The following is a 16224-nucleotide window of genomic DNA, read 5'->3' on the forward strand; positions in this document are numbered from 1 at the left end:
TTCAATAAAAAAATTGCATTTAGAGTAGGAGTTCATTATTATGTTGTGCTATTTGTATTCAACTATGTGTTTCATATGATGTAATCAGCTACATTATATTGTAGTTTATAAACGTGTAAGTGATTTTATGAAGGGAAATCAAGCTGACATAATGATACATATAAACATACACGTTATGCCAGTCATTAGTAAGTTATTAGCTCAAAACAAAATGTAGATACTCAAAACAAAATGTAGACACCATAATCCAATGAACTACACACATAGTTACATGTTTTTAAATTAATATTTACATATCTTTACACTAATATAATGCAATACATTGTATTACATTGTTTTATTTTTCTGATGGACCACACACTGACCTGTGTGACAAAAGGAGAATACCTTTAGCTACATTACAAGATGAAAGTGAAGGACCTCACTGTACTGAAATGACTGAAAAAACAGCAAAAGGTCAGGTCAAATAGATTTGATGCTTTAAAATGTCACCTGATTACTTTCAGCCGCCCATGAAGATGCTGCAGTGCTAAAAGCCTGGCAGAGGCCAAAATTAGACCCATGACAGCAAACTCTAGGATTTTTTTCTCTACACTTTCTGGTGGTCCCTTAATTTCTGACTTCTGACCATTAAACAATAACAATGATTCAGTATATGATTAACTACAATAAATTAATGTTTATAGGTACCTAGGTAACACATAACAGGCTACTAATGATTTTTTTATTGGAAAAAATAGCTATATTTTTACACAGCCACATGCCAAAATCTATCAAAGACAGTGTAGAAAATCATTGGAATACAGTGTTGATATTTTGTGTCACAAAAAAAAAAACTTTTATGATCTTCTGCTATAGAGAAACAATCATGTTAATTTGGCAGCAATAATTAGGAATTAACAAACAAAACAAGTAGTATATGCATAAGAAAATAAGCATTGTATAAAAATGATAAAGGAAAGAAATTAGTGGTCTTTATGTAGAATTGATACACATGTTCCTTGGCATTACTCAACATCAATCTAAGAAGGAAAAAAAAAGCAAAACAAAAGGCAATGACTGATAAGTGTTTTTAAGTGTAGCTGCATATAGTTCTTGCAAACAATGAATGAATAGGACATCATTTACATATTGACAATCATCTGTACTCACACTGTCACTGTAACACTGCTGCTATATGTAGTAGTTGTTTAGCATTAGTGTTGAACACACAGAACTATTTTTGAAAACATTGAAAATTCACCCCTATGGGGTGTAAAAAATCACCCCAAATCAAATACTCAGTCTGTCTTTGAGATGATGGCTCACTGTTGTTCTTTGGCATTTGGTTGGATTACAGTATATAAAAAAGGACATTCTGTAGTGTGATTATCAAATGACATTCAATGGAGTGTTAGAGATTGCTATTAGTGTGGCATCATGGACTGTCTAACCGCATCCTGCAGAGATTTTCTGGTCACCAGTAGCCTGACTACATCTTCATTCTTTTTTGTTAGCCTTTTACGCGCTTGGTCATGAGTCACCATGGTCATGTCCCAGCCGTTTACCTGTTATAATAAAAAAACATACTGATGATTCAAGAAATTATATTCAGCAATAAGATAACACTATATATAATCACTTAAACATTTCTGTAACAAGAATGTTACAGTTAAAACGTTGTGTGCTATAATGAACAAACAGGTTCTCAACTTTCCAAGTACCATAAACCTTTATAATGTGAACGAATCTTGTCCTTTAAATCATACTGCATCTGAATGTGTGTAGCATTGCAGAAATCAAAGACTATTTCCTTAATGAGGCCAAACTGAATGAGCAAAAACTGACCATATCTAAAAATTCTGCATGCAAGAGCTACTGAATCAACAAAACATAGATAATTTTGTTTAAGAGCTTCAAGTCAAAACGGAAACACAAACAGTAGGTTAATAGCAGCCTCTGGTGGTCAAACTGATCTGAAATAAAAACCACTTTACAGAGCAAAAATAAAACTACTCTTTACCTGTTTTTAAGAGAACATATTTTTCCATGTTAGTATTGTATTTGTAAGAACAAGCCATACCCTAAACATGTGGTGCTAAAATGTCACTGATTATTCAACATTAGTCAACATAAGACATTATTCAGTTGCCCAACCTGCATTATTTTATCTCCCATCATGAGGCCTGCGACCTCTGCTGGACCTCCCTTTGACACCCTTGTGACATAGATGCCCTAAAAAAGCAGAAAATAATATACTTAAACCAAAATAAATTACAATACTTTTAAGTTGTACAACAGTGGTCACCAACCCTGTTCCTGGAGATCTTCAGAGAACTGTCTAATCCTAAATGACCCCATCTGATTCACCATCAGTTAGCTGAATTGACTTTTTTAGAGAAGGAGGGGGTGACCACTTTCAAGGATTTACATACCACTCAGTATATAAGCATTACATTGTATGTCAACTTTATAGAAGAAAAGAGAACAACAGCATGGAAATATATGGGTTTTTTTGCATGACAGCTATAATATCTGAGACGCCTCACCTTGTCTGTCTTGTCTTCTGAGAATGGATTTTGACCTGGGTCTTGATCAATTCCCCCTCCAATGCTAAAACCCAATATTAAATTATCACCGTCTCGTAGTTTTTGAATCTCTATCCTTTGCTGAAACACAAAAGAGGGGTAAAAAAAAAAAAGTTACAGCTTATCTCCAGCACAGTGAAACCAACAACATTAATACCACTCTGCTTGTCCTTATATGGCTATACAGTACTAGCTACCTGTAAGAAATTTACTTAAGCCACACCTAGGCATTACCTGTAATGATGTAATGCTGTACTTATGTTTTAATAAAATGTTTAATTGACTATTAATCCATGGTTTAGCTTCATTGTAAATCTTTATAATTTGTTTTATTCACTAGAAGCGTACGTTTGTCTTTTATTTCATACAAAAAAAAAAAACAGTTCTGGTTCACAGACAGACTCAGCTGTCTATGCATAGCAACTACAGCAAATGCTGATGGATGAAGTGGCTAGCTGTATGTTAGCTAACCTATTCTAGCTAGGCAGCTAACCGAGGCAGTTATTTGATTTATTGCAGGCTAGCTAACTTTTTAACTAAATGAACAACCAGAAACACGTCTCTAATAATATTGAGAGCTTCGTAAAAAAGTACCCACACAGTGAACTAACTCTGAGTAATGTTTGTTAGCTAAACTAGCTACCCGGAACTCTTGTAACACAGAGCGAGCTAATGCTAATGCTGGCTAGGCGGCTAACGTTATTACACGGGGGTACGTTATTTAGCATAGCCAGCGTTAGGTTAGCTTCACTGCAAAGCAACCAAAGTACGTTAACTTTAAATTCCGTAAACGTACGCATTTCCTAATTCACATACAGCAACTACATGATGGTCGTTTACAAAACACGACAAACTGCGCGTTATCTTTGTTTGCAAGTTAAGCTAACTAGTTTCCTTAGTCCAAGGAAAGTCCTCCTCTGTAGTTAGGCTAGCTAAACGCTACAGTAGAGGCGAATGAACAGAGGTGGGCTAGACATTTAACTACCCTATCTGTATCTGAAACCCGGAAACTTTCTCTAGTTTATAATCAAAAGAACTCACCACTACAGCTGTGACAGGCTGTCCCGGTATGAAAGACATATTAAAATGAATGACAGAAGATTTCCTTTCCCTCAACGAGCGAACAATGAACTCTTCTCAGGTTTTTTAGGACCGATGGTCTGCGGTTACACCCATGAATGACAACATGCAGATGACATGCTGGGGGCAGAGCCAGAAAAGGAAAGCTGGAGAAAAGGAGAACTCACTCCTCCTCCTCCTCCTCCTCCTCATTCAGCACTTTCCAAAAGGTTTGTAAAAATACCTTTAGCAAGTTTATATTTAAAATCTGTAATGTTGCATCTGTTTGATTACATCTCTGTGATTATCGCTGTGGCAAAGCACTGGCAAACATTTCAGGTGTTCCAGAAGCATCCAGACGTATAACAGTTATATACAGCTTTGGAAAAAATAAGAGATCACTTAAAAGTTATGAGTTTCTTTGATTTTGCCAAAATGAATCTATGAAATATGATCAAGAGGAAAATGGATGATCACAAGCCATTAAACCAAGCTGAACTGCTTGATTTTTTGCACCAGGAGTGGCATAAAGTTATCCAAAAGCAGTGTGTAAGACTAAAATCTCTGAATCGTTTTGTTATTTCAGCCCATTTTAATTTTCTGCAAATAAATGCTCTAAATGACAATATTTTTATTAGGAATTTGGAAGGAATGTTGCCCGTAGTTAAAATAGCAAAATCAGAGAAACTGATTCAGAAACTGAAGTGGTCTCTAAATATTTTCCAGAGCTGTACATGGGGGGTTTAGTTTGCTGGTACATTGCCTTAAAAGTTTGAGAACTACTGTATTAATTCATCAATGGGTAGAACTGAAGAGAGTGGCCTGTGCGCTGCACAATTGACCCTCCGTTATATTGCTAATCTGGAAACTCAGCTCTTCAGATTTATAAGCTTAACAGCCACGGTGCTCTTTCATTGTTGGGAAGACAAAGCCCCCCTCACACAATCAAGTAAATAAATGCTCAGTACAACAATGGAAGGGCAAAAAGTGACCACACCGCGACCCCAGCTGGTGATGTTTAGCATCACACTATGTTTTAAAGGCCGTGGTAGTGCGACAAATCTTATCAGAGTAATATATAGATCTCATTGCATTTATTTTTTTTGTTCAGAAGTGTTTTGGATTATAATATTGCAGCCACGCCTAGATTTTCTGCAGGAACCTTTTGAAGTTGGAGAAAGCCCTTAAATAATATATATAAATGTTTTTTTTAGAAGGAACTTGTTATCTTAAGGTTCATCAAAGCACCTTAAGGGGTTCCTCCACAGTTTGTAATTGAAAAACCTTAACGAACGTTTAACAGTATGGCTGTAAGAGGAGGCGACGATGTAAATGGTTCTGCTTCTCTGGCATAAATACAGCTCTGGAAAATCTTGCCTTGCCTATAAACTATAGACAACATTTTCTCAAATTCCAACTAAAATATTTTCATTTAGAGCATTTATTTGCAGGAAATGAAAAATGGCTTAAAACTTAAAAACGATGCAAAGGTTTCAGACCTTAAATAATGCCAAGAAAACTTTATGAAGATCATATACTATTTATATAAAGTTTAGAAATCAATATTTGCCTAAAATAACCCGTTTTTTAATCACAGTTTCATGCATCTTGGCATGTTCTCCTCCACCAGTTTTACACACTGCTTTTGGATAACTTTACGCCACTCTTGGTGCCTGGTGCAAACATTTCATCTTCTTCTTGATTATATTCCAGAGGTTTTCAATTTGGTAAAATCAAGGAAACCCATCATTTTTAAATGGTCTCTCTTAAACATATCAATATGAAATTTAGTGATTTCGGTCTGTAGCTGCTCTGAACAAAAGACCTAAAGACACTGAAAGACTATGTATAGCAGGGCCTATATGCGGTTTGTCCAAACACGTGGCCAGCAGGGGGCACAGGGGTATCGCACTTTGGCCTTTCTTTGTGTTTACTGGCCAGCTGCATGATTTTCAGGTCCATGCAGATCCCTGTAGCTGACGAACCACTTTATAGCATTATATTTTACATTTTACCAACTACTACAGCAATTTACACATTTGTGGAAAAACGACTGATTCTGCTGTTCATTGATTTCAGTGATTATTCTGGCACCACTTCACCAACTTCTGTATGCATCTGTTCAGAGAATGGCTTCAGTTTGCACTGCCCTTGTTCTCTAGGGTTTCAGAGCTCCATGTCAGAAATGAGCCAGCAACCATGTGGCTATGTCCAAATCTTTGTGAGAAAAAAATCGAATAAATATATACAGAGATAAGCGCCCCCATACTTAACTGTTAACAGTTCCCAACTGTTAACAATTAAAGGCCTTAGGTTCAAATTATGTCTGCATTTCACTAGACATTGACAATATACTATGGATTTCAGCCGAGCAAAAATTAACAAGTTAAATCATGGCTCATCACATCTCTTTGGTTATTTCATTACACTGCAAAGGGTGATTTCACTGAAAAACAATTCTAGAACAATTCAATTCTTTGATTTTGACATCTTTGCCCATGGCACCATAGCAGTAGATATGTATAACTTGCAAATAAATTGTGAAAACAGTATTAACTCTAAAAATAAATAAAGAATACATTAGTGAAGCGCTGAGTTCATACAACTACATGAACCTCTACTGATTATCTATCTATATATCTTATCTATATTACATTACTTCTACCACCTACATAATATTAAGTAGGTCCCCCTTGTCCCAACACAATCAATCTGACCATTCACGGCATGGACTCCTTGTTCTGGTCCTAAGTTATGAGGTCAGACCTCACATCACCAGAACATACCTGCCTGATGTTTGATGATTTTCTGATCCAGTCATCTAGCCATCAGAATTTGGCTCTTGTCAGAGTGACTCACATTTTCATGTTTGCCGATTTCCTGTTTTAAACACATAATTTCAAGAACTTTGTGCCCAATATATCCATTCCATGACATATGCCACTGTAGATGAAGATGATCAATGAAGATGTTCACCTGTCAGTTGAGCTAATGTTTTGGCTATGTTATTGTATATTTAAATATGTATACTAAAGCGTTCCTCATCGAGTCAGTATCACTTTCATGAATGAAATGACGGCCTCTATTGACAAATGATGCTTCTTGGAATAAGCCTCAAGAAATGTTTAGGGAGATTCATGTTAAACACTCATTTTGTATCTACCTTACTAGTACTTATAATTGCTTACACAAAAAAATGTATGACCCAAACTGTGACTTTTTCCCCTTTTTGTGTAAGATCACAAATGCCATCAACATCATCATCAAATCAAAAAAAAAGTTGTAGCCCAGCCAAAGATCCTCCACAGTGGAGTTTTTGAATGAATATTCTGTCTTTATTATTAGTATGCAAAAATATTGGATATTTTTCATGATTGACAGTATGAAATGTTTGTTTTTTGGACCCAATTATTTAGAGTACACAGAACTATTCCAAAACAATGTGATCATCACAACACATTAATTAACTGATTTTTCAAGTAAGTGGTCAGGCTTCCCAATTTTTTTTTGACATAGCATTGCAGTCCATGACAAAACCTTCATGAGTCTTCATCTAAACTACACTCATTATAATTCATATAGTAATTATTTATAGGGTACCAAGAAATCTCCCGTAATATCTCACGTTTAAAGCTGGACCAACGTCAATCTCACAAACTTGCAGCACCAAGACGTCTCTTCAGGGCTGCCACCCCATCAGTTCATCATGGTTTCTTTTGTTAAAAATCGTGCAATACTTTGTTGATGTTTCTCGTCTGCCGCTGTGCTGATGCACATAAAACATGCCTAAAAAGTCTTGTCTGAAAGTTTTGACGTTGAAGTAAAAAACCTGAGGTATCCCAAACTTGAGTGGCTCGATTAATGCGCCTAAGGACATGTGAGAGCGTACTCACCTTTTCTCCTTCACCATGTACACTAAATGAGCAGAGAGGTGTTGCAGAATATAACACAACATGAACATTCACGCAGCGACTAAGAAATCACGCACTGAGAATCTAGAAAGCCCACACAGAACATGAAAGTCAAGAGTTTAAGTGGGTGACAAGCAGCTCGTCAACTCAATTACTGTCCGGGCACGTAGGGCCAGCTAATTGAGCTGCCTGAGAGCTGCATGTCTCGGATCAGCGTCTCGATGGGCGTCTTTCCAACCAGCCGCATGAAGAAGAGCTGAGAGATGAGGTTGGCGGGCACGGCTCTGAGCGAGGGCAGACGCAGTAGCAGGCGGCCGAAACGCTGTGGCTGGGTGGGATACTGCATGCGCTCGTATTCGGTCAGGGCCACCTGGGCTTTCTCCTGCAGACTCTCTACATGGGCCGGGTCTGTCAGTCCACACGCGTCTGTTAAGAGACACAGAGACACATACATGCAGAGTGTCAGTGGTTAATTCCTGGAGACAGCTGCCACATAGCAATACAATTAGTATTATGTAGTAGTATGTTTTTATGGGGACAGTAAATAAACAATAAATTAAAAAGAATTAAAAATATTAAATAAATGTCTGGCTAGATGTATTGATGTTCTGGTTAAAGATTCTGAGTGTCCAGCCCCTGTTCTGTATATTTTAAAAATGAGGTAAAATTTTAGATCTGTGTAAAATTCTTTCTAAAGACTTGTAATAAGCTGAATTGTTGTGACATTTGCACCCTTAAGAGATAAACAGCAGTAAAAAAAAAAACTCTAACCTTGTAGGTTACATGGCCCACACCTCAATTTCTCACTTTTATAACGATGTAAAATACCAGATTCACTGAATACCTCTTAGAAGTATGTCTTACTGAATATATGTCTTACGTTTAAAAATTTAACACCAGCCTGTAGTTTAAAGGGCTAATTACACATTCACTTTACCACACAGAGTGCAATTTAATATTTAGCACAAGGTCAACTTACTTTCTACCTGCAGACTTTTACACTGTAAGTGGCAATAGAAAATCAGCCAGGTACAATGCTGAGTGGAAATGTTCATATGTGAATAGTAGACATTCAGCTGAACTAGACCAGCCCACACATTTTTTGAAACACTGCAGAGCGAACAAAGTGTCCATTTCGTGGGCGGGTAATGTGCAGGGTCTCACTGGTGATGATATATTTTATATCCAACCATTTTTAAGGATTCTTTTTTGTACAGAAGTGCATTAGTTTGACAAAAAAACAAAATAATTATTATATCTAACAATGAAGAGAAACATTTAGAGGACCAATCAGAACTGGGTAAACTAACTAAACTTTTTAATTTAGGTGAAAGTGAAAATTGTGTAAATGTGATTTTTGTTCTGATTTAAATTGAATGTTTTTTAAACTAAAATTAAAAGAGAAAAATAAAATAAGGAATCTTCCTTTTATGTTGTGGGTCAAACTAACCTGTTTCAAATTTCAAATGTAAATTTTCAACCTTTTCTACTTGACTTAATCTGTGTAATGAACTTATACATAATGTTTACATTATGTTATTACGTATTAATATTATACAGCAATTTGACCCAGCAATGTAAAATCTGTTACCTGGAGAGAAAAGAGCGATGGCTTTCAGGCAGCTGTACTCAGCAGAGTCCACCTGCAGTCGCGTCAGTTTGTCCACCTGGTCCTGAAAGACGCGCACCTGGTCCATGAAGGAGACCACGCGCTCCGCAGACATGGGTGAGGCATGGAAGCCGGCGGCGGCTAGCAGCGGTGCCATGTGGAGCGGCAGGGCCGACTGTGCCGCGTTCAGAATGAACAGTTCGCTCCAGCTGAGCCGCAGCAGGGCCACCTGCTCAGAGACAGGAAGGTCGGGGAAGTAGGGAATGTTCCGGGCCCACTCAATGGTGCTGAAGAGTAACCGGGCTGCCAGCTCACAGATGTTGTCGATGCCCATGACGGCGCTGTTGCCTCCACCAAGCTGCTGGCCACACTGGGCTCCGTAGCGGCTGTTGGGGTACGGCTCTGCCCTCAAGAGTTGGGTTATGAGCTCGGGTGCAGGCTGACCGTTGAAATATTCACCCCCCATGCCCTGTCCACCAACTCCTCCCCCACCAGCACCAACCATGGAAGTGGGGCTGATTCCGGAGTGGGAAGGAGGGATGCGTCCACGCTGGACTGCTACAGGGAAGAATTGCAGAAGAAAAAAGACAGACAAGACATTTGTGTTAAACAATATAAAGAGAGTTTTGGGTCATAAATGTAATTTTCTATAACAGTTAAATTTGGCACTACTTTTCTTTGGCACAGATATGATAACAGTTTTAGCTACGAGACTAAAATTCAACAGACTTGATTATATGTTCTCGACATAAACCTACTTTTACAATCTGTAATTTGGACAAAACCAGATATAATTGATCATTCTGCACAATCTGTATTGCATATGAACATTGCCCATGTAATCCGAAATTCAAGCACCAAACATGTCTTAGCTGATAAGCAACCACAGGGGCTCTATTGAACTATTGATTTAATCTGACACCAGGTAGTAAGTACACTGGATCCTCCTGACGTCAGCTTCCAAGAATAGAGGAACTTTGTCTCCATTAGCTGTTTATGCTAAAGTGTTGGTGTCCTAGATAGCCTGGTCATGGGTGCTGTGCGAAAGAAGCAAAACAATGTTGACCTTTCTGTACACTTTGGCCGTGGCATTAATCTTGTATTCATGTGGATTTATAGCTGGCAGTTCAATGCGGGACAGCATGGGTTAGAGACGAGAACTGCCTCTGGCACCAAGCCTGCCAAGGTCAACTAGGGACAGAAGGACAGGCTCTGGACTATTGGTCAAATGCCAAGGAAGTCTCATAATAGGATGGTGAATGTTAATTAAACAAACAGCCTGACTTTTGTTTACAATATTCATTCACAACCAAAATTGCACAGATTGTCTCCGTCTGAATTATTTAATTGTAATCATAAAATAAGGACCTAAAAAACATATGCAGAATATTTTGAAAACATATAGCCCAAAATGATTAGCCCAGCAGGAAGTGCTACACCTCAAAAAGTTTAATGTAAAAAATGTTTAATACCAAATTACACAATATTCCCTCTTTTTACAGTACTATGCTGATTGTAAATCTAATCAGAGCATTATATATTTGTAATAAAACAGGATTTACATTTATAAAATCTAGTGTTATCTGTGTGAAAAGGTTGTGGTTTTATGACTTATGTAGTTCTCTTTACAGGGAGAAATCAGGTATTTAAGATTCAGACATCCATGCATTTCCATAAAGGTCAGTTTTCCTTATCCACACAACAATACTGATACGAGTCTTCAAAAATGTCTATCTTGTAGAGTGTTTTTTAAATGGTTTGTGTAAAAATGGCATTTTTGAGTGGGTGGCACGCCAAAATACAGAAAAAAAAACTTCTGTTTAAACAATGTCTGGATATGTGTAAGAGGTATGAGGCTTGTCTACATCAAACGGCACTTGTGGCAACCACTCACATATTAATTAATATCTGGAAGGTCACTGCCTACTGCTAGCAGTTTACCTGCATTCTTTACATTATTAGCATTCCCTTCTTTTACAAAATGCTACACAGAGTACGTGTTTGGAAATGGTTGCTGAAAATAAATCTTCAAAGTTGCATTTTTACTTAAGAGTGTGTGTCAAAGGTCCAGTGAAAGATGAAACACTTACCTTCTTTTCTCATGCCCACACGAAAGCATTTCTTCAGACGGCAGTACTGGCACTGGTTGCGATGATGCTGATCGATCTGGCATTCTCTGTTTGATCTGAAAAACAAAAGAACAAAAGAAGAATGATAGCTTAATATGAGGACCACCACTGGTACCTGAATTGCTGTGTCAACAGTCAGAGTATATGTGTATAATTTCTATATCCATTCATTGTATTTGCCAGTATCAAAGTTCTCATTATTATCTACAATCAGCAATATGCTGCTGTTAACAGTTCTGTAATCGAGAGTTGCTTCTTTGTATAAAAAACTGCCCTTTGGCATTTATCTAGACATAATAGCAAATGAAATCAGGCCACTACAGATCAGATACATTAAGGATACACAATACTGGCAGTGGCATTTTCACAAAAAGCAGGCTTTCATGTATCGAATGATACTGCTTGACAAGGTTAACGGCCTCGTTTGTCAAATGAATTATAAGCACACGCTGGTAATGCCTCAGTAGATACAAAGCAGTAAAAGAAGCTGACTGTAACACAACGTATTCAGTAATAGCAACAAAGAACATCCTTCAGCACCCACTCCAGTAATGAGCAGAACAGGGTTCTCTCTGCCTACTTATAAAGGCATTCTCGTGAAAGGCAATTGAGGAGTCAGGGCTGATGCCTAGCTCTTATTCTATGACCGCATCATGGCTGGGTTGCTACGCACCCCCATGAATCGACCCCCGAGATGACCGGCCTTGGTGGTGTGCTCTGTTTGAGGAGTTATCAAATAACTGGCCTTTGTAAATCATCAGCCCAAGCAACCTTGACACAGCTGAAAGACCCTGATTCCATTTGGACATTTCTGCAGCTGCCATGGCCGCAGGCTTCTTTATCTGTTGCCTTCATAATTGTAAATCAGTACAGGAAGCCAGAAGAGTGATGTCTCTGAGGAGATAGCGGGCGAATGTGACGAATATTAAGAGCACATGATAAGTAGTTAGAAGCCAACTGTGAAGGATTTGTGGTATATCCACTTGTTATTGAGGACAATATGACCTTTCCGGCACTCTCAACAAGCCTTAATCCCCAGAGTACCTTTCTTACCCAATAATGAGCCAAAATACAATGATTTTCTGCCAGTGTTAATGAGTAATGGCAGTGTAAACAAAGGGATTAAGGGTGCTGAAGATGTGTCAGTTCACTGGCAATTAGTTCACATGTATAAAGCTCAACATTTATACACTGCAGTGAATATGCTTTATCCTTCCTCAATTTCATGATGGGGTAAATAACTGACTCTTGTTCTTCTTTTTTTCATGCAGAACATTAACCTTTACCATTTTTAGATACAATTTAACCAAGCAATATTCAAATGCTGTAGCTGCTCCGTGGTGCGGCAGTAAGGCGACTTACTGCGTACTGAAAAATATTGAAGCAAGACTGCGCTTTTATATTTATAGAAACGTTAGTACAGGAAAGAAAAAAAGGCATTCTACTAATTTTTACTGCTATTTGAGTAATATTTACCTATTGTGACATTCAAAATGATTCATCACCATAACTGTACATTGCACATGTATTACCCTATAAAGTGTTTAATTGAGGCGTGTTCACTAAAAGGTCAGTGAGGTTTGTTTTACTTTACTGTTATTCAAATTTGTGTTAAGATTTATTGAAACCACTTACTTATATTCTTTATTCAGGCTCAGTTGGTACGTTTAATCTCTTTTTAAGGAGCTTTGTGTAATAATACACTGTTAGATCAAGTGATCACTGTGGAAAACGTAATTGTTGACCCCACTGCTGGTGCATACTGTCCTACTGACCGATCAGGCCTTCGGGTCACCATGTCAGGCATTTGGTTACCAGTCCAGAAGGCTTTAAGGAGTGACATAATTATCTTGCAAACGTTCAGGTCTACTATTGACCCTTGTTCATTAGAAGGTTATCTGCATTCCTTACCATTTACGAGTTACCTAGGAGTGTAAATCTTAGACCTCACAATAATTAGGTTAAATTGTGATGTTTTAAATTAAATGAGTCAGGGAATTCTTGTATTGAGCAACACATGTTAAGGTTTAATCTGATACTTTGATTTGGATTTTTGACACAATTTGGAATTGTAACTGTTTACACAGTAGTGGAGTATGGAAAAAACAATACATCGATGAGGAAAATCATTTTTTCCACCACTCAATAAATTAAATAGCCTATTTATGATTTTTGTCTTGCTTTTCAAAAGAAAAATCTATTACAGTACTACACTTAAAAAAGATTTTACTACATTATTTGTGTCAATATCCAGTAATTAAATACTGTTAATTAAATAATGCCTCAATATAATCAAAGTTACAATATTATCACAAACATATTTACTGGAGTCACAAATTGCAGTTTCACCAGAGAGGATTTAAATACACACAGCAGCTCTGGTTTCACAGGATCCCACTAAGCTCACACCCAATGTTGTCCTTTGCCTTATTTGATGTTTGTACAGCTGTTTTAATGTGTTATTGGTTAAAACACCTTCACAGCTGGCAGTAAAACTGTTCTATTATACTCTTTGTGCTACCTACAGTACCAAGAGTTCTACCACCCAGCCTAAAAAAACATAATTCAGGGGAAACTAAGGATATGATGCCTGTTAAAAATGTTATTTCAGAAATTGATGATTGCTGTCGCTTCATACAAACTGCCATCACACTTTTCTGAAATATAGCATTATTTACAGCATTATAAAATGGTTAGGTAATTATCGTATTAGAAATGTTGTATAAAACAATATTGCTGATTTTTAAACCTATACTTTCAGATTAGATGCACCCAGCTATTCTGAGGAAACTGATTGGTTCAGTTCACATTTTAGCACTGTTTAAACTATGCATCACAGTTAAATAATAATATTTAGATATTAATCTGTATCAAGATATTGGTTTTCTTTGTGTGCTGAAAGATGTAATAACCAGTAAGTACACATTCTAACCAACTAGTGTCTTGTGCTGTGTTTTGTGAGCATCTTGACCATGCACAGATCTAAATGAGTGCTTCTGTGGGTGCTTTGATGGAAAAAGACATCCTTAGCCATGCCACATTGCTTTTTATTCACACCATGCAGCCCTACTACAGGAGCAGGGTGTAGATGCCAACTACTCATGTAGAAATAATGGCATCTCCTCTTACCTGCAGGTGTAACTGAGGTTGCGGCGAATGCTCCTCTTGAAGAAGCTCTTGCAGCCCTCGCAGGTGAAGACACCGTAGTGCTTGCCACTGGACTTGTCCCCACAGACCACGCAGTCCACCACGCAGGCCTTGTCGTCCTCTCCCCCTTCCACATCACTGTTCCCCGCTTGCGGGGAGCTCTCGTCCTCCTCCCCCCGCAGGTAGCCCTTGTCCCCCAGGCCATTGGTGCTCCCATTCGGGTTGCCCCATCCCCCACCCACCATGGCCATTGCTGTGTTGCACCACCAGGATTTACAGAAAAGCCTCCCCAGACAGTGCTGAGTGTTCTGACTCGCCCGAGACTGTGTGTGTGTAAGTGAGTGTGTGAGAGTTCAAGCCACAGACATCAACCTCAAGCTTTACAATTCTGAAACTGGTGCTGTGAAGAAGTGAAGAAGATGCTGTAAAGTCCTCAAACGCACCTAAAGACCCTTTTACACCTTTAAAAAAACAGGTCTAAATACCTTCACAGCTCTCTGACTCTTCTTTATCTGACTGTCTTCTTTATCTCAGTGTTCATTAATTAATCCATGTCAACTTCAAAACAGATCCTCCTGGGCTCTTGAAAGGCCTCTGATTCACAATGCGCTTTAGAGTTCACTCAAGAGAGTGGAGAGAGTTAAGAGCACGGCCTGCCCTTTTTACAGGAAACAAATTACACATAAACCAGAAACTCACCACAGTACAGACACCCCCCAGACACATTACGCAGAACAGAACTCGGGTAAAAGTGAAGAGCCTCTCAAAACAAAGCCAAACACCACAGCTCACTCAAGTCAGAGAAACTCTGGTGCTGTGGTAGCTACTTTTCACATACATGCAAAGGACACTTGCCCTACCCACAGGTCACCAACAAGTCAAACCAGTTCTTGCTTTGTGCAGCGTGTGTGGCTCTTGTTCTGCCACACAACCTTCCCTGTTCAGAGTTTATAAACACAGTAACAAGACTGTAACAAGACTAACACCAGTGTAACACCGCTGTACCTTGTAACTTCACAAGCATAAAGTAGTCCCAGAGTTGTGTGGAGGTAGTTGTAGACCCTGTCTTGTTCTCTTTCTTCTTGCTAATGATAAACAGGGTTCTCCTTCTGTCCTGAACCCTGGTGCCTCCCGTGCTCTCTCTCTTCTCTTTTTTTTAGGATCAAAGTTCAAGGAAGTCCTCCAACACACTCGCAGAAACACGAACGCACTCTCTTAGCTACAGACACACACAACCTCCCTCCTGTTGTGCCTTTTAGTTTGTTAGCTAACTAACCTAACTAGGCTGTGTTAGGCTAGCTAGCTAACCTAGTAGCTGCTGTGCTCGCGTGTTCAAAGATACAGAGCTCATGGCTCGGCGGAGTGAATGAAAAAGCAAGGCTGTGTTTTTTTTTTACTTGACCACGCAGCAGGGTCAGCAGCAGCACCTCGGCTCCGTCTTCTTCTTCTTCTGGATCCTCCCTCTTTCTTTCTCTCCCCCGTCTCCGTCCCTCCCTCCTTCTCCCTCTTGTTTTGTCAGAGCTCGCCCATCCAGCAGTAACGGCTCCGGGGCTTCAGCGTCCTCGCATTCCCGGAAGCTGGACTGAGTGAGTCGATGTTGTTCGGCCGCTGGAGAGAAGCTATCTAGGTTAGCTAAGATGGCTAGTCCCGGCTAACACTAATCCCCGGCTCGGTCCGGGGGAGAAGAGAAGCAGAGCTAGCGTAGCTGTTAGCGAGTTAACCTACCTACCGCTCGCTGTCTATGGTGGCGAGTGGTCAACAAATCCTGATCTGTTTCTCTCTCTCTCTCTCTCTCTCTCTCT

The 16224-nt window shown here is 38.9% G+C and overlaps 2 protein-coding genes across 3 annotated transcripts; both read right to left on the reverse strand.

The window, feature by feature from the left end:
* Nucleotides 1-710: 710 nt before the first annotated feature.
* On the reverse strand, nucleotides 711-3772 carry tax1bp3 (Tax1 (human T-cell leukemia virus type I) binding protein 3). Its single transcript, XM_007240228.4, has 4 exons — nucleotides 3609-3772; nucleotides 2529-2648; nucleotides 2137-2214; nucleotides 711-1547 (listed from the first exon to the last, which is right to left on the reverse strand). Exons 1-4 carry the CDS (start codon nucleotides 3645-3647, stop codon nucleotides 1407-1409), a joined length of 378 nt encoding a protein of 125 aa, XP_007240290.1. The 5' UTR covers nucleotides 3648-3772; the 3' UTR covers nucleotides 711-1406.
* Nucleotides 3773-6936: 3164 nt separating this feature from the next.
* Nucleotides 6937-16224, reverse strand: nr2f6b (nuclear receptor subfamily 2, group F, member 6b). Of its 2 annotated transcripts, none has more exons than XM_007240230.4 (4): nucleotides 14405-16224; nucleotides 11237-11331; nucleotides 9129-9701; nucleotides 6937-7963 (listed from the first exon to the last, which is right to left on the reverse strand). In XM_007240230.4, exons 1-4 carry the CDS (start codon nucleotides 14671-14673, stop codon nucleotides 7689-7691), a joined length of 1212 nt encoding a protein of 403 aa, XP_007240292.1. In that variant the 5' UTR covers nucleotides 14674-16224; the 3' UTR covers nucleotides 6937-7688. The 2 variants fall into 2 exon arrangements, with proteins under 2 accessions (XP_007240292.1, XP_007240291.1); XM_007240229.4 differs by having other exon boundaries at nucleotides 9129-9704; nucleotides 14405-16223.

The sequence above is a fragment of the Astyanax mexicanus genome, chromosome 16 (assembly GCF_023375975.1).
Source record: "Astyanax mexicanus isolate ESR-SI-001 chromosome 16, AstMex3_surface, whole genome shotgun sequence".
NCBI lineage: Eukaryota > Metazoa > Chordata > Actinopteri > Characiformes > Acestrorhamphidae > Astyanax > Astyanax mexicanus.